The sequence below is a fragment of the Lagenorhynchus albirostris genome, chromosome 1 (assembly GCF_949774975.1).
Source record: "Lagenorhynchus albirostris chromosome 1, mLagAlb1.1, whole genome shotgun sequence".
Classification (NCBI taxonomy): Eukaryota; Metazoa; Chordata; class Mammalia; order Artiodactyla; family Delphinidae; genus Lagenorhynchus; species Lagenorhynchus albirostris.
In genome coordinates this window covers 27,760,140-27,783,280 of record NC_083095.1, presented here as the reverse complement: position 1 = coordinate 27,783,280, position 23,141 = coordinate 27,760,140, and the positions used below count along the sequence as shown (strand labels likewise).

The 23,141-nt window shown below is 46.0% G+C and overlaps 1 protein-coding gene across 1 annotated transcript; it reads right to left on the bottom strand.

Annotated features, from left to right (window-relative positions):
* PROX2 (prospero homeobox 2) lies at positions 1–8,483 on the bottom strand. Its single transcript, XM_060166406.1, has 4 exons — positions 7,166–8,483; positions 2,951–3,060; positions 1,706–1,900; positions 1–186 (listed from the first exon to the last, which is right to left on the bottom strand). Exons 1-4 carry the CDS (start codon positions 8,481–8,483, stop codon positions 1–3), a joined length of 1,809 nt encoding a protein of 602 aa, XP_060022389.1.
* Between the last annotated feature and the right edge of the window lie 14,658 nt (positions 8,484–23,141).

The following is a 23,141-nucleotide window of genomic DNA, read 5'->3' as shown; positions in this document are numbered from 1 at the left end:
TTAATTCCGAAACAGCTCCTGGGGATAGCTGGAAGATTTGAATATCTCTGGGATGTCACTGTCCAGTTTCGAAATAATTTTGTAAATGGGTTTCTTCCAGGAAGGATCTGAGTCTTTGCCTGCGGAGACAGCCCTGAAGAACTCCTGTAATGTCAAGCTGGCGATTTCCAAGAAGCAATCTGGGACCTGCACTCCCAAAGAGACCCACAAGGAAGAAGAGACGTGAGGCTGTGAAGCACTGGCACCATACAGACCTCACTGCCTGATGCTGCCTGTTCCTAGGGTTGTGGGCTGATCAGAGCATCCCTGCTCTACGGGCCCCTGACTTTTGTGGAATCTCTTCCTCCCTCATCAAATACATACCTTAAAATGATGGTACTGATGAGACAGCCCTGGGAGAAAGCGTATTAGGGACACTCCCTTTGTAGGAGTAGCTGATTCCACTAAGGAGTGGCGTTTTTAGTAAGTGGGAAACTGACTCTGATTGAAGTTAAATCTGTGGTTCAGAAGAGGTTTTTCGTATTCTTTTCCTTAGTGCCTCATGTGGAAAAACTGCCCCCAAGCTTACGACTGTCGTACCTCATTCTGCCATCTTTTGGGACTGGGTTCGAAGGACTTGGAATCATTCCTGCTCCCAGAGCCAACCAGGAGGCTTGCGGGGGTGTGGGGGGCCTCAAGGAGATGTTCCAGGACCTCACCCAGACTGGCACCATTAATGATGGGACATCCTACAGGGCCTGCAGATCCAGCCTGGCCTGGGGCTTGCCACCACTGCATGCCAGATGACACCCGCACATGGAAAGACGTGGCAGCGCTGCCTCCCATCCACATGCCTTGACCCCCGCGAGCCTCACAAAGGAGGCGTGGTCCATTTTCCCCACAGGTAGGCTTAGGTTTCCGAACATATTCTGATGGAGCATCTAACCAGTGGATGCCAGCAGTTCTTCTCTTTTTTGGAGGTGTCGATACACTGCTTTGCGATCACAGTCAAGTGAGAAATGCGAGAAGAGGGAAGTGTAGTCAGTGACCAGACACACCCAGCACCTACAGAACAAGATGCCAGCCTAACTGAGCTGTCAGCCACACACAAGGAAGATTACGAGTTCTCACCAGCGACACTTAGGCCACCTGCTCACCCTTTACTGATGCTTTACCTCTACGGTGCCACCAGCGTGCCTTCACAGAGATCCCCAAAGGACTGAGAAGCTTGAGGATTGTTTATTATTTCCAGAAAGGATTTGAGGTGACTTGCCATGGGAGACCCACAGATAAAACTGTTCAAGGGAGAATGAAGATAAGAACCAAATGATTGAAAGAACAGAGGCTGTTGTAAAGAAAACCTAGGCCAAGACTAGGCGCTGCAGCTGAGCCCTGCATTCAGTCCTGGGCCTCCTGGCGCTAAGGTGAGAAGGTCGACAGGCTGTGTAACTCGGTCATTACAGAGTATTGTCTAAAATGGCATAACAGCTGACCTCTGGCCAAGTTTATGAATAAAGACTGGCTGTACATTCAGTTTGCAGCATCCATCAGTTGCCTAAGAGAAGATGTGCAGGCTGTAATCTTTGTGGATGGTACAGAGATTGGCCCCAGGCTGCCCTGCTCTCAGTGATGTAAGGACAGACACGGAAGGGGATCTTTTCTAAAACTCCAATCACAAAGGGAAGGCACTCATCAGTCCTCCTGGGACCCAAGCACATGATCTTACCTCAAAGTCGTTTCCCTTGTTATAGTGCATATTGAGAGCTCGAAAAAGCTCCGAGTTGCGGAGAACCACCAGCATTTTGGGATTTGTGACACCATCTGAAATTGCTTGCCGGGCAAATTTCTCCATCTGGATATAATAAAACTCACGGAAGTTGCTGAACCACTTGATCATCTGGGAGGTAATGCAGCGGTTGAACTGTACAAACAACAGGGTCCATGAACTCAGATGTTTGCCATGAGGTGCTCGGTCAGAACTGTCAGCTTCCAGTTCAACACAGGGGTTAACAAGAATGGCTTCAAGCAACACTAAAAAGGGCTTTCTTTAAAAAAGAAGCCACAGCTGTTTTCTAAGCCTATACAGTTATACACAGAAAAATCTGAATTAGGCCATAATGCCCATTAGAAAATGTATTTTATACCCTAGATTTATAAAGGTTTTTCACTCTTGAAGTGTGACTTTGGGAGGGTCCAGGGTCAAGACTAGTGTGGTCCCAGCTTCTGCTGCACCCAGGTAGACTGCATGGCAGCCCCAGAGCCCTCTGCCAGGTAAAGAGCCAAGGAAGGGGTAAAGGTGTAGATCAGAGAGCCATTTACTGGCAACTCAGAGTTGCGGAATGAATCAGAATGAGAGCTTGGTGCAGGGATCAACCGAGCAATTGGATATGAGGGAAAGAGCTCAAAAACAGCAAAGGGATGATATAGATACAAAGTATTAACAGCCCCTAACCCAATACCCAGGGTAAAGGAGGCCCTCAGAAACTTTATGGAAACAGGCAAGGCCTGGTTCCAACCACCAGACCTTGATTTTTCTTATTGTCACATTGATCTGTATGCACCTTCAGTCGATTTTGAAACACAGCAGTTTGAATGTAAAGTTGACAGGGACAGTGTCCAACTCTTGATACACTCTTTCTTTATTTCATAGCGTCCCCAGCAAAGACAGAACACTAGGCCAAAGACGCCATTTCCTAGTGGTTCTTTCTAACCCTGCCTCTCTCCCCGTATGTTTCTGGGTATACCTACAGTTCAAAAGCTTAAATTCAGACACCCAACTTTCCTACCCTCAGAGTTACCCCTGATGATTCAGGCAGTTTCTCAGCCCAGACCAAAAATGCCACCAATTCCATCCACAACATGAAAGGGAGCTAAAGTGCACATATGATGACCTAGGACTTGCCTCACATGGGAAAAACCCGCTGCCACTTGGGAGTTTTGCAGAGGCTGAAACTGAGTTGAAGGAGTTTACCTGAACATCAGGAAAATAAGCCTTCAGGAGGTTGGAACTGGGATAGCGTGTGAAGAAAAACATTAGTTTGGCCTTCTTCAAGTGACCAGGGTTGAGGCCCTCCTGGATTTATCCCAGGGTCAAGGAAAACTAATACCAGTTTATCAAATAATTTTGTCAAATTATCCAAATAGTAAATTGCCCTGTTCCTTATGGTTTCTATTTTATTTTTTTTCTGGTTGAATGATGTATTTGCTCTGTTTTTCTGCCTCTAGCAAGTATGATCAGATAAGCTTTTTCTTTCCAGATGCTGAATACCATATATGTACAGTAAAGTTGCAGAATTTATAAAGCATTTTGATGTGTAAAAGTTCTATGGCACATGTGATATCAAATACAGTTTGTTGTACTGTGTGTGTGATTTCACAATACGATGGGAAGAGATGGCAACTCTCTCCCAGATAAACCATTTCAAAACCTCAGGTAGAGATTTACTTCTCTCTGCCTCAGTTTCCTCATCTGTAAAATGAGAGGAGTCGACTAGATGGTCCCCATTCTGGCTCTCATCATTGCCTTTGCAGTGTTGACGCCAACGAGCATCTAACCAGACTGAGTACCAGATCACAGTTAACTTTGGCTCAAGAAGCTTGAATTGCTGGGCTGCAACTGCTCTCCATTTGCCTGGCAGAATTTTCCCTCATCCTTCCCATCTCAAATCAGATGTTCCCTCTGCTGTGAAACCTTTTCCTGCCAAATTAGGCCTTCCTTACCCTGGGCTACCAACACTCTTTGTATAAACCTTTTTTTGTAACAATGACACTATTGGAATTTTATTGCATGTTTGTCTCCCCATTTAGACTGTTAGCTCCTTGAGAGCAGAGACCTTATCCTTTCATCTTTGTATTCCACGTGCCTAGCCCGGTGCTAGGAACATAGTAGGTGCTCAATAAATGTTTGTTGGATGAAGGAATGAGGGAGTGATTAAATGGTCAACTTTAATCCATACACAAATATGGCAATTCTATTCCAACTCATTCCTCACTCTGGGAACAGATTCCTTCCCCTTTAATAAGAGTAGGGAGCTGTGGTGTGAAAACTAGCACCAGGGTGAGAGGAAAATAAAAGATTCTTACACAAGAACACTTAGCATTCCCAGGAACAATCCTAGGGCTGAGTGCAAGCATACAGAGTTACCCTGGAGCTCAGGCCTGAGCTGTAGCCTTAGGACAATAAAGACTTCTCAGTAGGATATGTCAGTTTACCCGAAGGAAACCAAGCAACTGATTATAATTATAGCTGGCCAGTCACCCAGGCTGCTGTCCAGGAGGCCCCTGCTCCCTGCCTCATTGGCCCTACTTCTTATCCTTCATAAATGCTGTGGACAGAATCCTGGATTGAGTCCAAAGACCCAGTTTCAGATACAGATTTTGCCACCAAGACCCTGTGTGACCTTGGGCAAGCCACTTATGTTCTCTGGGCCTCATTTCTAAACTGTGGAGTGTAGTGGTTGAAGCTTGTGCTTAGCAGTCAGATGCTGGGTTTGAATCCTGTCTCTGCATGTGTCTTTGACTTTGGACAAGTTATTTTGCTTCTCTGTCTCTACCTCCCTGATACTGATCTAGAGTGGATGATTGAGGAGGGTAAGATAACACAGGCCCACAATCCGTTATCTGAAACTCTGGGCCAAATGGAGGCCAGACTTCAGAATCCCTGTTATTTTATAAAGGTAATACGGTGCATGTATGATGTGTTGGTTAACACCCACAGCAGGGTCTGTGGCAGGAGTCTGATCCGTTTAATATTCCCACAGCAAAATCAATGACTAATTATGCTAAGTGAGATAGTCTATAAATAGCCTCCTATCAGTGCAGGTCAGGTTTTGCAACCAAGTGAGTTCCCATCAACCTTAGGGGAAAGAAATAGAGATTTTCAGAGCGTTTTGTGCCTCAGAATTGTGGCTAGGGGGGTGAGCAGGGAAACTGCGAGTCGCAGTGCCCGCCGCAGAGAAGGTGTGCAGTAAATCGTCATTGTCTCATCATCATACCTGCTCTACCTGTTTCACAGGGGTATCATGTGAATGTGCAGGTCCTTGAGAGCAAGAACCTTATCCATTCAACTTTGTATTCCACGTGCCACGTGAAGAACTTGCTCTTAGGTGGCTTTCATGGCCCAGAGGAATAAATCTCTAATGCTGGAATGAGGGAATAATTGGGGCCCGGATGCTGCCTGGGGGCCCCCAATCATTCCAAAGGTAGCCAAGTACCTGACCCGGGTGCCCCCCGAAACCTCCTGAAGCTCTTGGAGCCCAATCCTCACGTCATGAGGCAGGGCCAGGCACACCCCTGTGTGTGTATTTCTCAGGGCCAGGTGCCCCTCACAGGGGAAGGACAGCAGAGAATCTTTGGGGACCGAGCCCTTGAGGTTCTTCCACCACCTGACTTTGACAGAGAGTCTTAACCAGTAGCCTCTTATCAAAGGCCCGACAGATAGCTTTCCTCACAGAGGGCTATCACCTGACGAGAAATTCTGCCTATGTTGATATCTCTATGCCTACTGGTGGCTGGTGAGGTGCTCTCAGCGTTGATTTTGTAGCTGCTCACTGCCTGCCAGGAAAGCAGCCAGCGGTGCCAGGGCTTCGGGAGTGTTTCTAACACCTGTGACCAGCAGGGGGTGCTCATAGCATTTAGGACACAAGGGCGGGCCTGGCGTGGTAGTGAGCTGGCCCCATCCCATCCTGCGTCCTCACCACTGCTTGCCAGGTAGAGGGCACGACTGTTCACACCTGCTTGTGTGACTCCACAGGCACAAGGAGATTCGACTTAAGGCTGTCCCTGAGAAGCAGCAGCGTGAGCTTGGCTCCCTAAAAAAGCAACATCCAAAATATGTTCTCAGGAACTTGAGTCCTACAGATGCCGGTTGGAAAAGGGTCCTTTGGTCATATGAGTTTGGGGCGGCATACATTCTCCTCTTAGAGCTTTTCATTGGACTTAAGCATGGCTCTGAGAAGTCCCGCAGTAATGGAACTAACCCAGTGTTTATTTACCCAAGCTACTTTTTCTCCTACTTCAACAACTGTTAACATCCTGAGGGAGAGTTACTCTGAAGAAAAAACTGTTTAAGAGTGGGGTCTGCCTAAGGGTTGCAAAGATGATGCAATAAGATTCAGACCCTTGGGATTTCTCTGGTGGTGCAGTGGTTGAGAATCTGCCTGCCAATGCAGGGGACACGGGTTCGAGCCCTGGTCCGGGATGATCCCACATGCCGCGGAGCAACTAAGCCTGTGAGCCACAACTACTGAGCCTGCGCTCTAGAGCCTGCGAGCCACAACTACTGAGCCTGAGTGCCACAACTACTGAAGCCCACGCACCTAGAGCCCGTGCTCCGCAACAAGAAAAGCCACCGCAATGAGAAGCCCGTGCACCACAACGAAGAGTAGCCCTCACTCACCGCAACTAGAGAAAGCCCGCGCGCAGCAACAAAGGCCCAATGCAGCCAAAAATACATAAATAAATAAAAATTTTAAAAAAAAAGATTCGGACCCTCTCAGACCAGCCTGGGCCCCGCAGGCTTCCCCATGGGGGCCTCCTCTTCCTCCACATGTGTGCAGCCCTATGCTCTCTCCTCAGCTGCAGCTTAGAAGCTAGTCCTTAAACTGAAATCTTCTTACCCCTTTCAGCTCACCCCTCAGGTCTAGTCCCTGCAGAAAACTTCCCCTTTCCCATCTGCTCCAGAAGTTTCTGGTCCCTCGTCTCTTCCCCGTGAATTATCTGGTCAGAGCAGGCCTTTTGCCTGTAGAGCCAAGGAGCCATGCCTCAGGTGAGGCCATTCCTTTGACCCGCTGTGCCAAGGTCTATGGGCAGCTGACAACCAAATGATGGGGTTTTTCCTTCCACAGGGTATTTTGGGAGCCAATTTGGGTTTAAAAACAGACAAAACCCTTTCAGACCCAAAGGACTCAGTCAGTAGTGGTAGAATCTGATGTGTCACAGAGGAAGGTGACGGACCCCTCCAAGCATCCTTAAATCCCAGGCTGTGGTCACCACTTTCCCAGGAGCCTAACACATACGAGCCACAGGGGAGGGAGGCCCAGAAGCAACGTTAAGAAGACCACCGGGAAAGAAGAGCCGTTCCCTGCGCTGGGTACTTATTTGTCCCCCCCTCCCCTCATCGTCCAGACTTCCTGTCTCTCTGGGCTGTGACAACGAGAACTTCGATTACTAGTAAAGGATATGTAAAGGGCTGAAGAGAAAGGAAGTGCGTCCGTGACGGCCTGCAGGCCACCTTGCTCCATTTTCACTGAGGGAACGAGGGGCAGTCTTTCCAAACAGGTGGACTTGAAGAGCCAGGGGCACTGTTGCTGGCTCAAAGCCAGTGGTCGCAGTTTGGCAGCTCGCCAAGGTTGCAGGGCCGCCTCTGAGGAGGGGTGGCTCTGGGGAGATGAGTCCTGCGGAAGATTGCCCCTCCAGTGGCCACTGGGCCTATGGCCCAGTAGCTGGCTGAGAATCTGATCTTCCTGGATGTGGGCAGGCACAGTCAAGGGACAGTTTGCTGGGGGACCCTGACAGGGTTTGGGGATCATTCTCGGAGAGACAGGGTACCTGGGAGAATCTAGAGACTTGGCCAGAGATAAGTTTCCCAGTGGAGCCCCTGTCTGTGGCTGGGCCCTCCTGGGCAAGGCAGCCAGAGGAAGGGGATCTTTACAGCCACCTCCCTCAGGAGGCGAGGGCTCGCTTCTACCATCTGGCACCAGTCCCGGGAAGCTTCTGCCCAGGTGAGTCAGGTGGCCTGATGGATCCAATAGCACCTTCTGTAATACTGAGTCCACAGCCTGGGATATGGCCCCCGTCAATTCTCTCTTCAGAATCTCCAGCAAAGCTCGCGCTCCAGAAGGAAGGAGCCTGGGTTCCTCAGACTGGTGTTTGACCTCAGACACTCTGTGCTTCTCCACCCTGGAGAGGTCCCCGCTGGAACCCTGGCAGTGGTCACTGTGCACAGCCCAGGACCTAGACCCAGAGCCATCCCTCTGCTTTACACTCAGAGGGTCCTTCCCTGTCTCTGAGCCTCCCGGGCCCTGAGCTGGGGCCTTGGGCTCGGCAGCCTGCAGGATGTGCTCCTGCAGGTGTTTTAGCTGTTGCTTCAGCAGGTGAAGCTGTTCTCTCACCCGAGGGCCCCCCTTCCTGCTTCCCCGGTCCCCGGCAGGGCCTGGCTTCAGGGGGCCTTGCTGCACGGGAAGATTCTGCTTCCTCTTCCGCTCCCGGGCCTTCTCTGGGCAGCACGGGCTGTCCCTGGCTGGGGCATTGCCTGGCACCGGAGGGTTAGGGGAGAGGCACATGCCTCGGACGATGGTCTCTACTCTGGCTCTCTTTGCCTGGATGTGCTCATCCCAAAACCAGTCAGGGTCAGCGAGGCTGGAGCTGGGGACCTGGCTCCAGGGAAATGGGGAGTCTCTGCCCTGTTCTCTGGGGGACGGGCTTCTTCCATCTTTGGTACGAGGTTCTGCCAGGTATGAGCAGTCCCAGGATGGTTGAGAAAGCAAGCTGAAGTTTGGATTCATCCCTTGGCTCCACAGAGGCTGTTAGTCAGGGTTCCGTGAGAGAATTCCTCCCCCTCAGGTCCTCAGCTGGAGGTGCACCTACAGTGAGCTGGAGGCTTCTCTTCACTAAGAGGAAGGATTCAGACTCTACGATGCCGGGGCTTACCCACCTCCTGGTCAGACTCTGAAATTAGAGACAGGAGAAAACAGTACGTGTGACTTTGAGCGGTGCTTTTCAAACTTGTACGTGCAAATAAATCACCTTGGAATCTTGTTAAAATGCAGATTCTGAGTCTGCAGGTCTGGAGTGGGGCAGAGAATCTGCATCCCTAACCAGCTCCCAGGTGATGCCGTTGGTCCAGACCACACTTTGAGGAGATTCTGAAGAGCAATTCTCCAAGAAGGTTCTTCTCCTGCCAGGGCATAACAATAAAATAATCTGTAATGATAATGATAATGGCAGCTAACTGCATAACTGGCATTGGGCCAAGAACTTTACATCCATTACCTAATTTATTTCTCATAACAGCTCTGTGGGAATGTTGTCAGTCCTATTTTACAGATAAGGAAACAGGCTCAGAGGAGTTAAGAAGTTACCTCCCTAAGGTCATACAGCTAGTAAGTGTCAGGCTGGAGTCAGAACAATATTTGTCTTGATTCAGAGTGACTATCTGCAACAGAATCACCCTGGGCGCTTGTTAAAACAAGCAAATTCCGTAGGCCTGCCAGTCCTAATTAATCAGAATCTCTTGGTGCTGGGGCAGGGCACCTGCCTTTAAAACAAGCAAACTAAATTTTGAGAAGCCGCTGTTTGACCGCTATGCTATCTTGCTCCTGGAAATGTCAGGCTATGCATCTACCTTTCCACGTTTCACAGCTACTTTTTAAGCATCTACTATACATCAGGCCTTCTGGGCACTTGGAGAGTCGGTGGTGAACAAGACAGCAGAGTCTTGCTCTCACAGAGCTGGGCGTGTAACGGGAAGAGAGAATAAATAAGTACATTTTCAGGTCGTGCTAACTGCTATGAAGAAAAAGCACAATAAGGGACTGGAAACTGGGATGAAGGTATGGGGAGAAGGAGAGAGCTATGTTAGAAAAGACTGAGTAAAGCTGTTTTATTCCCATGAGTATCAAAGTACACTGCACTTGAACCAGGAGGCTTCCGGTAGCAGGTATAAGGCACTTTGAGTTTACGAAACATTCGTTCATGTAACGTCATTGCATCTCACACCAACCTTGAGAGTCGGTGTAATTCTCCCATTTTATAGATGAGGAAACTGAGGCTCAGTGAGGCTGCGTGGCTCTCAGTTACGAGATTCCAAGTCTTCTGTTGCAGCCACACTTCACCTCCCTCCCTGAAGATGAAAAGACCTGCATGAGAGACCGACTTCTCTGCCTGTTAAAAAGTTTCATCCTTTCCTAGAAAAGGTAAGTGAATTTCTTTTTTCTCTACAAATTTTCACTGTCGATTGCTGCTCTAGTCCAAATGATGGCGGGAGAGAGCTTGCCTTCTTCTTCCCACTTTCATCCTGAAGCTTACTTGGAATTCTCTGCTCCAGGAAATCTCAGCTCTTCTGCATCCAGTGGGTTCTAGTCAGTAGACTTGACCACAGCCTCCACCTGGAGCCGGCAGGTGACTGGCAGCCGCACAACACAAGCTTTCTATGAGCAACGTCATACCAAGTGCCAGGGCAGAGGGTGGGAGGTGGTGGCATCTGCCGTGCCGTCATGGGGCAAGCGCCACTGAAAGAAGGCTAGGTTCTCAGCTCAGAGTAATTAGAAGATTCTGGCTTTGAGTAAGGAATACATTTGTAAATTACTAAAAAAAAATGTGACTCACCAAATTAATATAAATTAAAGAATTTGTTATCACCAAGTTTTACCAACAGTTTAGATGGTTTACCACCTCTTGGAGAGAGAAACATTTAACTTCCCGTGACCATTTGGCAATGAATATATATTATTTGTATCATATGAAAAAATTATTTTAAAATCATATCATCTAATAAGCATAACTGGGTCATTGAGGTACCTTAGCTGCTTTCTAACTAATAATGATCACTACACGGGAAGAATTGATATTTTAACCAAGAGGAACTATACAACAATAGTATAAACCATGTATATTTTCAGTTAAGTACCTTCCAAAAAGAAGAGGGGTTTGGTTATAGTTATTCTAACTACTTAGTGAATATTTCCTAAACTCAACATTTTCAAACCCAAACTCTAGAGCTGCCCCTCTGCCTTACCTCTCTGCTACCTATCTTATTGTTCAAGCCAGAAGCTGGAGAGTCTCTTTGACCCCTGCCCACCTCCTTATCCTCAACATTGATTTGGTCACCATGGCTGGTAAATTTTTGGGCAAAAATGTTTCTGAACTACATTCTGCCATGCTTTTCCCATTATGTTTTCCCGATTCCACGTCTCATAACTTTTCACCTGGACAATTCCAGTACCTCATGACTGGTCCCCATCCTCTAGCCTCTCCTTACTCTGGTCCTTCTTCTACATTCATTCATTTATTCATTCAACAAACATGGATTGAGTGCTGACAACAGACAAAATCCTCTGCCCATGTGAAGCTAACATCCATGCAAAGGGAGGCAGATGTAATAACATACTAAGTAATGGAAGGCCATTATATAGGGCCTTGTTGGTCATTTGTAAAAACGTTGGGCTTTACCCTGAGACAAACGAAGACCCATTGGAAGGTTATGAGCAATGTGACCTGACTTAGTTTTAAAAGGCTCATTCTCTACTGGGTGGGGAATAAACTAGGGGGTGGGGAGCAAGTGTTGAAACAGGGAGACTACTTAGGAGGCTCTTGCGATAATCTAGATGATAATAATCTAGATGAGATGGCTTGGACCAGGGTGGCAGTAATGGAAGTGGGAACTTGTGTCAGATCTTGGATATATGTTGAAGTTGGAGCCAATGGGATTTACTAGCAGATGAGATGTGAGGCTCAAGAGAAAAAGAAGTATTACTGATGATGACTCTGAAGTGTCTGGCCTGGAAGGATGGAGTTGCATGAACTGAGCTGGGGAGGGCTGCAGAAGGAGAGGGCTTGGGGAGGAATACCAGGAACCCAGTTTTGGACATGATAAATTTGAGGTAATTATTAGACATCTAAATGAGGGTGCTGAGAAAGCAGTCGGATAACTAAGCCTCAGGTTCAGTGGGGAGATCTGGGCTAGGAATATAAAATTGAGAGTTGCTGGTGTGTAGATGGGTGAACTCATCAAGGAGTCAATGTAGATAGAGAGGGGGCTGAGGTCTGAGTCCTAGGACTTAACAGCATGAAGAGGCTGGGGCAAGAGGGAACCCAAACAGGAAACACAAGGACCAATCAGTCCTAGGAAGAAATCTAGTCTAGTCTAGGAGTGTGTGAGGTCCTGGGAGCCAAGTGAAGAAAGTGTTTCTAGGAGTGGGGAGAGGTCAAGTCACATAAGGATTGTGAATTGACCGTTCAAGTTAGTAATTCCAGATGTTAATCAGAGTCATTTGGGATCTTGATCAGAGCAGTTTCGGTGGAGTCGAGGGGGGGAAAGCCTGGTTGGATTGAATTTTAGGGAGAGGACAAGAAGGGGAATTGGTGACATTAACCATGACAACTTTTTCAAGGTGTTTTGTAAAGAAGAGAGAAATGGGACAGTAGCTGGAAGGAGAAGTGGGTCAAGAGAGGGTTTCTCAAAGGAACCCTCCCACACTTTTGGTGGGAATGCAAACCAGTGCAGCCAATGTGGAGAACAGAATGGAGGTTCCTAAAAAACTAAAAATAGAGCTACCGTATGATCCAGGAATCCCACTCCTGCACATATGTCAGGAGAAAACTCTAATTCAAAAAGATACATGTTGGGAATTCCCTGGCAGTCTAGTGGTTAGGCCTCTGTGTTTCCACTGCAGGGGGCATGGGTTCGATCCCTGGTCAGGGAACTAAGATCCCGCATGCCAGGTGGAAAAGAATAAAAAAATAGATACGTGCACCCCAGTGTTCATAGCAGTACTATTTACAATAGCCAAGACATGGAAGCAACCCAAATGTCCATCAACAGATGAAGGATAAAGAAGATGTGGTATATAGAGACAGTGGACTACTAATCAGCCATAAAAAAAATGAAATAATGCCATTTTCAGCAACATGGATGGACCTAGAGATGATCATACTAAGTGAAGTAAGTCAGACAAAGACGAATATCATATGATATCACTTATATGCGGAATCTAAAAAAAGTGATACAAATGAACTTATTTACAAAACAGAAGTAGACCCACAGACATAGAAAACAAATTTATGATTACCAAAGGGGGGGGAGGGATAAATTAGGAGTTTGGAATTAACATATACACACTACTATATATGAAACAGATAACAGATAAACAAAGGACCTCCTGTATAGCACAGGGAACTATATTCAATATCTTATCATGGAAAAGAACCTGAAAAAGAGTATAGATGTATAACTGTACACCCGAAACTAATACAACATTGTAAATCAACTATACGTCAATAAAAAATAAATTTGAAAAAAAGAGAGGGCTTCCCTGGTGGCGCAGTGGTTGACAGTCTGCCTGCTGATGCAGGGGACACGGGTTCGTGCCCCGGTCAGGGAAGATCCCACATGCCGCAGAGCGGCTGGGCCCGTGAGCCATGGCCGCTGAGCCTGTGCATCCGGAGCCTGTGCTCCACAATGGGAGAGGCCACAACAGTGAGAGGCCTGTGTACCGCAAAAAAAAAAAAAAAAAAAAAAAGAGAGAGAGAGGATTTCTCAAGACAGGAGGAATAACAGGATATTTACAGGCTAATAGCAATGATGTTGTAGAAAGATAGTATTTGTTAATATAGGCAAGAGGGGGAGAATTTCTGGAGCCTTGTCCTTGGGTAGGAAGGAGGGAGTGTGATGTGGTGCACACGAGGAGGGCTGATTTTAGAGAGGAGAACCCTCAGTTTATCGATGGTGGCAGTAGAAAGGCAGGTATGTGGGCAGGTGCTGGCATGGGGGTAGATGCGGTGATGGGAGCTGGGGGAAGTCCCTTTTGATTGTTTCAGTTTTCTCAGCAACATTGTCATTGGCATGAATTTTCTGAACTGTAGGTCTGCTTATGCCCATCCATGGAATCAAAGCCTTTGCTAACTTCCCATCAACCATAAGGTTCAGATGTTTCAGCTCCTCATAACATGGTCTTATTCTAACTCCTCTGGAGCCACTACCCTCAACAGTTACCTGCATTGAGTGGTTAAGAATCTGCCTGCCAATGGAGGGGACGCGGGTTTGATCTCTGGTCCAGGAAGAACCCACATGCCGCGGAGCAACTAAGCCCGTGTGCCACAACTACTGAGCCTGCGCTCTAGAGCCCACGAGCCACAACTATGGAGCCCGCATGCCACAACTACTGAAGCCCAGGCGCCTAGAGCCCGTGCTCCTCAACAAGAGAAGCCACCACAATGAGAAGCCCACGTGCCGCAACGAAGAGTAGCCCCCGCTCGCCACAACTAGAGAAAGCCCGCACGCAGCAACGAAGACCCAATGCAGCCATAAATAAATAAATAAATAAACAAACAATAATAATTTGTAAAAAAAGAAAACAAAAAACAGTTATCTGCATTGCACTGTCCTGGGCTGTGTTTCCTGAGCTCACCAAACCCCTTCATGCCTCTGGGTCTTTGCACCTACTGTTCCTTCCACCTGGAAGGCCCTTCTCCTGCTTTTCCACTGAGAAACCTCTACTCCTCTTTTAAAATCCAACTGAAATATCAGCTCCTTTCTGAAGCTATCAGTGCATCTCTCCTTCAGACTCTGAGCTCCCGCCTTGTGTCCCCAAGTAGTGCCTGACCATGAATTGTCACCAGATTTGTGGTGACTCAGTTAAATAAATTATTCTCTCAGCGCTTTAGACTGACTTTTGTCTCCTCATTAGAGGTACATTATTTCAGATCTCTCTAGCACCTAGCACAGAGCCTTGTGCATGAAACAAAATCAACACAGACCGAGAGACAGACAGACAGACAGATAGATAGAAGAGCATAGAACCACCAACTGCCAAATCTCCCTTGTGGGTTATTGAAGGTATTGTTGCCAGTGTTCTGTGTAGTCTTTGTGCCCCGGAAGGCACAACTGCTAGAGTAAAAGACAGGACTCAGTGTGTTCAATGAAGCAAAAATCAGCAAGAATGCCTTGAGGTCAGAAACTGGAAGTCCAGCCAGACTCTGCTGTGGTTGGGTGCCCAGAGACGTTTACGCCCGTCTGTGTAGGACAATCATGGAAACTCTGCATCTGGGCAGCTGAGAAACAGGAAACCTCTGTGCTGGGGCCAGCCTGCTGCCCAGAGCCCTTGATCTGGGTGTGGCCTGAAGCAACAATGCTTTCTGGCTGAAAATTAACTAGCAGCACTCTCACATTCACTGATCGAAGTAGCCATTGTCACAACCCTTTAAAAATAGGTTTACTGCCTTTCTTAGATTATGAAAGTAATACAGAATCATTTTACCCCAAATATAGAAATGTATTAATAGGAGAAGAAAGACACTTATAATACTTCCTCCTAGAAAAAAAATCACTGCTAACATTTTGGTGTTCATCATTTTTTCCAATGTTTTTCTCTGTGTACAGATAAATTTCCATCATTACTTTCATTAAAAAACCAACAATGGAATCATAAATGCATAGTTCTATAGCTTCCAATTTTTTTGCCTCTTTCATGTCAATGAATATTAATCTACAGCAGCACTGTGAAAGCCAGTTAGTCCACTGTATGGATGTACCATAACTTATTTAATAAATTCCCTTTCTAGGGACAGTTAGTGCATTCTTATGTTTTCACCATTATAGCCGTAGCATGGACCTTGGAGTCTGACTGCCTAGATTTTTTTAAATTAATTAATTAATTTTTGGCTGCATTGGGTCTTCGTTGCTGCCCGTGAGCTTTTCTCTAGTTTGTCGAGCAGGGGCTACTCTTCGTTGTGGTGTGCGGGCTTCTCATTGCAGTGGCTTCTCTTGTCGTGGAGCACGGGCTCTAGGCACATGGGCTCAGTAGTTGTGGCTTGCAGGCTCTAGAGCACAGGCTCAGTAGTTGTGGTGCACGGGCTTAGTTGCTCCGCGGCATGTGGGATCTTCCTGAAATAGGGCTTGAACCCAGGTCCCCTGCATTGGCAGGTGTATTCTTAACCACTGTGCCACGAGGAAAGCCCCTGACTGCCTAGATTTGAATCCCTAGAGCCACTTACTAGCTTTGTGACCTCTCTGTACTGAGCCTTCCCGTCAAAAAAATGGGAATAACCATAGTACCTACTGTTATCATAGGGGTGTTGTGAGGATCCAATGAGTTAACATATGTCACATTTTTAGAGCAGCTCCTGGCACATAGTAAATTGCTGATGTGTTAGCTATTGTTATTATGAGTAGTATTGGGTTGAACACTCCTATCTATATCCTTGGCAACTTATCCTATTATTTTCTTATGTTACATTTCTAGAAGTGGAAATTCTGGGTCCAAAACTAGGCATATGTTAAACTTTCATACTTGTCACACAGCTGCCCTCCAGTTCACATCCAACTGATCGGGAGTAAAGAAGAGGGTCTGAAGGAGAATTTTCAATTTTGACTGTATATTTCTGCATTAATTGAATTTTCATAAGAAAGTACTCATGCATTACTTGTATATACACTTTTAAATAGCCAGTTTGCTCTCTTACCAACATATCTTTAAAAGAACACATATCGTCTCATCCTCAGCAACAGTGAGCATGTCAGTCTTTTGTCAGAGTCAGTCTTTTAAATCTTTGCCAATATGATGGGTGAAAATGTTATCTCATCATTTGTATTTCTTGCTCATTTTTCATATATTTTGGGAGAAATAGTTATGTTGTGTATATTACAAAACTTAAACATGTTTATATCATTTGAGTCAATGACTCTACATCTACGAAGTAAAATCAAGATGCTATTAAAAAATAAAATACATTTTTAAAAATTAAAAACAGAAAATGAGGGCTTCTCTGGTGGTGCAGTGGTTAAGAATCCGCCTGCCAATGCAGGGGACACGGTTTCGAGCCCTGGTCCAGTAAGATCCCATATGCCACGGAGCAACTAAGCCCATGCGCCACAATTGCTGAGCCTGTGATCTAGAGCCCGCGAGACACAGCTACTGAAGCCCGTGCGCCTGGAACCCATGTTTCGCAACGGGAGAAGCCACGGCAATGAGAAGCCTGTGCACCACAGCGAAGAGTAGACCCCGCTAGCTGCAACTAGAGAAAGCCTGCGCACAGCAACGAAGACCCAATGCAGCCAAAAATAAATTTTTAAATTTTTAAAAATAAAAATTAAAAAAAAATTTAAAAATGATCTGATACCCACAGATTTATATCAAGAATGATTATATTAATATTATTTATAAGACTAGAGAGTGGTTAAACAAATTATAAAGTATGATATCATCTATGTGATGCTATACTATGCAGCCATTTAAAAAAATCATGTTTGAGAAGAGTTTGTCAAACATTATTTTATAGTAAGTAGAGGGGAAAGAAAAATCACATATTAAAAATACAAAGAAGAAAAGGATGAGAAAGAAATACATTAAAATGTTAGCAATAGTTCTTCATGGGTGATAGAACCATAGGTAATTTTTTTCTCTATTTCTTCTTTTTACTTTTCTGTATTTTCCATAGTGGGTATGTTCTCACTCTCGTAATTAAAAAAAAAAAAAAAAGGCATCCCTTGCCTTGGATAATTTAATAAAACTTGCATTTATAGGGTAGCCTACGCATGTTTGGGGTCAGAATGTATATGGGAAATCTCTGTACTTTCTGCTTAATTTTGCCATGAACCTAAAACTGTTCTAAAAAATAAAGCCTATTAAAACAAACAAACAAAACTGGCGTTTTTCTCTTATTGACTCTTTCCCAGACATACATTTCTGGGCACCAGACAGGAAGAACCTCACTGGAGAAGAAAATTCAGCTACAAACACAAGCACAGAACACAGGGCTTATAAGTTAACTCCAAAGGTATGTAGGATTTTATAGCTAGAAAGTGTAAAATGAGGGCGAGGTTGAATTTCAAGTAAATAATAGACATAAGAAAGAAGCTGTGTGTCATCTCTTTTCAGCTGAAGTATTTGAAACCATGGGTACGAGCTAAAAGGACAGCTCAACTGCACAGATCACCTCCTGACATGAGAGCCTTTCTCCCTGCGAGTCTGTGCCCTTCCATGGGATCTCCCTTGAGATCTCCCAAAAGCTCTCCCCAAGAGGGCAAAGGGGAGGAGCTGCCCACAGGGCCACACTAGCAGCTCACAGGCTGTGTTTCCCCTTCTGTGGTGTGTCCACATTTAGGGAACGGCAAACACTTCTGACAAACTCCAGCAGGGCCACTAAGAACCAATCAATAAAACAAGGTGGGCTTATGAGGAGTCCTTAGATAAGAGGCACCATGTGAAGCCCAAGAGATGCTAGGTCATTCTCATCCCTGTGACTGACGCTCAGACCAGATTTATATGAGGTTTATTGTTACTTCCTTGATAATGTTCCTGCAAGGTTTTTGTTGGGAAATTTTAGTGTTTATCTTTGCAGGATTTTGTTCATTCACTTCCTAGACTCAGCTGGATTCCGATTGGACCAGCCTAGTAGATCACCACTCCAATATGGTTGGAGAAATACGGAGGAAAATGCCTTATCCTGAAACAGCCTCTTCTGTACAGATGTCCTGGGATCTAAGGGCCCACCACGGGTGATTCATAATAACGATCACTTAATCACACATTTATATACGAATACATTCTTGCCTGATCCATAGTATTTCTGAACAGCCTCCCATCCTCGTACTTAGCAGGCTCAGCAAACTTTAGCTGCCACCTAAGACTTGTTCACGGTGGCACATCTCAAGGACATACAGCATTTCCGTGCTTTACTAAGGTGTTTTCATATACGACCTCACCTCTGCTTCATTTTCTGAGGGTCCCCTGCGTCATCCATCCCCACATGGCTGTGGGTGGGAGCGGGGGCACCCGTTCATCTCTGGTCCAGCCCTGAGTAGCTCTCCCCGCTGCACTGGCTGATGATGGAAATGGTGAGAGGAGGTCAGACTGACGGCCCAATGTGCACAGCCCTGACCATCGACAGACATAGATACAACCAAGTCGGAAGCCCTGGTGGTCTGCGTGACTAGTGCCCATGAATTATAGAATCATCTACTGGTGTTGGATCTGGGTCAGACTCACCAGCTCTTAGGTGATCTCATACAAGTTAACTTTGCCTCTTCCCTCCCTCAGTTTCTTTGTCTGTAAAATGGGGTTGATAACAATGCCATTTACTAGGGGTTAGGTGAGGATCACAGGTGTTAACACATGTCCAGTGCTTGCACTCTCCAGCACTGATAATAGGTGCTCCTTAAATTGCAGCTTCCTTTCCCCATAGGGCAGATTTGGAAGGCCCCATAGCCATGGAACTTTAGCACTGGAACGGGCTTAGGAATCACCTGGTACAGTGGGTGGTTTCCAGGCTTTTAGATTTCAATCATTAATAAAATGAAAAAAAACAAAAGGATCAGCTTGAGAGTTGCTGACACTTTATTTGCGGTTAAGGGCACAAAAATAAGTATAAAAGACTGCAACCTACTATCATTTTTATTTCATAAAAAAAGAACCTTAACCACCCTGTTTTAAAAAAAAACAGGAAGGGCATAATATCCAAATAAATTTAGCTCTGTAAAAAAACCTCTTTATATTGTCTTTTCTGAAAATCAGGAAAACATCACAGACCAGTGTTCAGGAACCTCTGATTGTCAAACCATGCCTGTGCTTTATGGATGAGCTGAAGCCCAGAGAGGTAGAAGTGACATGCCCAAGGTCACACAGCGGCTGCCATGTCTCACTGTTATCTAGGACAACACCCCTGGACATAAAGAGTTCCTTTCATGTGGCTGAGACAGGTGCTCCAAGCTGAGAGTTAGTAGGTCTGGGCTCTACTCCCAGCCATTTGCCCTCAAGCCACACTTTACGCCTTATCTGTTTTTCTAAAATGGGGATGATAATCACCCCCTCACTAAGACTGTCTGAGAACCTAATGAAAGATGAGCTTCAAAACTGCTCGGAGATGCATACCAGGGTATTAGAGAGTGAGGTATTAGGAGTGAAAAGTCTCACTGTCTGTGATCTACTTGAAAGTATTTCTGCCAACAAAAATAGATGAAGCAAATATGGCAACATATGAACAATGGTTAAATCTAGGTGATGGGTTTATAGATGGGTGTTGTTACTCTAGTCTCTCCACTTTTCTGCATACTTGAAATTTTTTAAAATGAACATTCCATCATCATAAAAAGTGCTCTGGAAAGGTAAATGGAAGGGATGGTGTTACTCACAGAGAAGACGCCCTCAGGGAGGTCCGGTCCTGGGCTCTTCAGCCAGGTGGGGCTCGCCACCCCAGGAACTGGAGCAGCAACACAGCCACAGTCATGAAGTGATTTTGGTTTCCCTGCTTCCTCCCCAGGCAGGCCTGGTGCCTGTGGCTGGGTAAGGGAAGCCTCCCACCTCGTCTCAGTGCAAGGCACCATCTGACAGACCCAGCCCTGCTGCAGCCGCTGGCACTGGGGACAGTGAGGGCTGCTTAGCGCAGCCAACCAGTGTGGGGGGGTTATGAATATGCAGATAGAGGCCAGAGCTGGTTGGCTGCCCCCCTGCCATCTCCCACTCCCACCCCATCTCAGATGTCCAGAAAAGCCAGCTCAGAGAGGACCTTCTTGAAATGCCATCTCTTCTGTCCTTGCCTAAGGCTCCACGGAGCCCCTTGATATTTTGAGACTGAGTTACCCAGCTTCGCCCATTACACTGGCCTCCAGCAGGGAGCTCCTGACCTCGGCTTCCAGATTCTCCAGAGAGTCAGCTCCAAAGTGAACATCTTTCTCCTTACCCCTCATGCATCCTGAGGATATGGAAACCAGGCCAGCGCCAAAAATATGGCATCTCGGCTCTGCAGGAAGGCTATGCAGCTTCTCCCTCCAGCAGAGGTCTGAACACTTTTGGGGAGGCTGTTTGCTGGGCCAAAAGCCCCCTTCTTTGGCAGAGCTGGGGAGAACTCACTGGCCAAATCATTTCCCCCCAACATCACTAGAATTTTAGCAACTTCTCCTCCTTCATTTTGGGAAGTGGAGTGAATGTTGTGAAATACAGCAACGAAAATCGATGCACTAAAGCTCAATTCAACATGGATAAAGCCTCAAAATGTAATGTTGAGTGAAAGATGTAAATCACAGAATGACACAGGTACTGTGATTCCATTTATATTACGTTTAAAAATAGGCCAAGGGGCTTCCCTGGTGGCGCAGTGGTTGAGAGTCCGCCTGCCGATGAAGGGGACGCGGGTTCGTGCCCCGGTCCGGGAGGATCCCACATGCCTTGGAGCGGCTGGGCGCGTGAGCCATGGCCGCTGGGCCTGCGCGGGCGGAGCCTGTGCTCCGCAGCGGGAGGGGCCCCCACAGTGAGAGGCCTAAGTACCGCAAAAAAAAAAAAAAAAAAAAAAGGCCAAAATGTCTAGATTTTCGCTGAGTACTCATCTATCCGTTATTTTTAATTACAACTGAAAGAAGAGATAGATGGAATCTAGGTATCATGAGTAATTCAAAGTGAATATAGGGTATAGTCTCTATTTTATGGACCCCAGGCTCTAGCTCCATCTATCATCTGGTCAATAATATTAGAAAAAATATAAGTAAGGATGTGAGTGTATAGTTCAGACCACACTTATGAATACTGGGGAATTTCAGTTAAAGAAAAAGAATGCTGTGTGCATTATTTAAGCTGAGCTGCCCTCTCTGTGGTGTTTTTATAAATTAACTGAGCCATTTATTCTTCCTAGAAACACATTTCTTTTTCTTATATAATTTGAAACTAAATACATCTTTTCCTCAATTTAAAGAATAAACAAAAACATGTGTACAGTTTAGGACACATGCATATTGAAGCTGCAATGAAAGCCTGGGGATGGTTAATATATAATTCAGTATAGCAGTGGTTAACTGGGACGACCAGCAAGGAGGGTCACATAGGGCTTTGTCATTTCTTAAGCTGCATGGCGAGTGTGGGTATTCTTTTTGTTACTTTTCTTTAAACCATACACATATATTTATACACTCTTTTGAATATATATTTTGCCATAAAAATCTTCTTTTGAACCCTGCCATAAACACAAGTTTATGAACTTGTATTTATCAACTCCTGTCCCAATAGGTGATGCTGTGTCCTGAAAGGCTTTAGATACAAAAGAAGGTGTGAGCTTATTGAGTTGGACCCTGGGCTCCACGGAAGCTCATATGTGACTCTCAAGGAAATCAGTTTTAACCTTTATCCTGTGAGAGAAATTTTGCACGCAACTGTGTGTGTGTGTGTGTGTGTGCCTCCTACGTGTGTCAGGTGTCAGGTGTCTGACTATAGTCAGGTGTCTGACTATAACATCTAATTAACTTGGGCAATCACTGAAACTCCAGGAGAAATGCTTTGCCACATTATCCAGGCCTGAACTTCTAAACTCTCAATCAGAATCTCAAAAATTAATTATGTAAAACTGAAAAAATTAAGCAGTTATCTAAGAAATATTAACAACAACCCCTGCAAAGGATTGCCACAAGTCCTGATTACTGTTTCTGGACTCTTTAGCTGCATCCAGCAGTGCTGTCAGCATGGCAGTATTTAATCATTCCAGTTGTATTTATTGAGTACCTACAGAGTACCAGCCATTGTGTCCTGTGCAGGGGATTTAGGAAAATAGAGTCATCTCTTTCCTTCTGCTGTTGTGCCCAATAGAGGAGACAGACAGGTAAAAATGACATTACAAGCAAGGTAGAGATACAGACAAAATGCTTTGGAAAAACAGAAAAGATATCTGTTAACTCTGCTAAAGGGGATTAGGAAGGGATTCAAAAGACTTTTAGAGGATGATTAGGAGTCCCTAGGTAAACAGGAGTTGGGAGCAGCCTGGGCAAAGATGTGAAGGAGTGAAATAGCACTAAAGTTCAGCACCTGGGAGAATGGGGGTGGGGAAGGTTAGGGAGAGGATCGCAATATAGCCAGAGGCCAGGTTATCAGGTGCCTGGTCAAGTTGAAGAGTTTGGACTTTACCCTACTGACAGAGAAGCAACCGAAGGACTTTAAGCAGGGGAGTGACAGGATTAGATTTGCATTTTAAAGACATCTTTGACACAGGTGTGGAGGATGAGTTAGAGAAAGTGAGAGTGGAGGCCCAGGTCCTTTCAGGAAGCTTTTTAAATTTTTTATAAATTTATTTATTTTTGGCTGCGTGTGGGCTTTCTCTAGTTGCGGTGAGTGAGGGCTACTCTTCGTTGCGGTGCTCGGGCTTCTCACTGCGGTGGCTTCTCTTGTTGCGGAGCATGGGCTCTAGGCGCCCGGGCTTCAGTAGTTGCGGTGTGTGGGCTTAGTAGTTGTGGCTCGCGGACTCTAGAGCGCAGGCTCAGTAGATGTGGTGCATGGGCTTAGTTGCTCCGTGGCATGTGGGATCTTCCCGGACCAGGGCTCGAACCTACGTCCCCTGTATTGGCAGGGGGATTCTTAACCACTGCACCACCAGGGAAGTCCCCAGGAAGTTTTTTAAACAATCCAGGTGAAGGATGCTGAGGACTTGATCAGAGGCAGCTGCAGGACAAGGGTGTTTTCTCTATTTAAAGT

What these genes read in the sequence shown, in the direction of transcription:
- PROX2 (XM_060166406.1), bottom strand. Translation starts at nt 8,483, where the DNA reads ATGAATCCAAACTTCAGCTTGCTTTCTCAACCATCCTGGGACTGCTCA. An exon ending in ACTTCCTTTCTCTTCAGCCC is followed by an intron (nt 3,061 to 7,165) that starts TTTACATATCCT and finishes TGACCCTGGGAT; the next exon opens with AAATCCAGGAGGGCCTCAAC. An exon ending in ACAAGGGAAACGACTTTGAG is followed by an intron (nt 187 to 1,705) that starts GTAAGATCATGT and finishes TTGGGAGTGCAG; the next exon opens with GTCCCAGATTGCTTCTTGGA.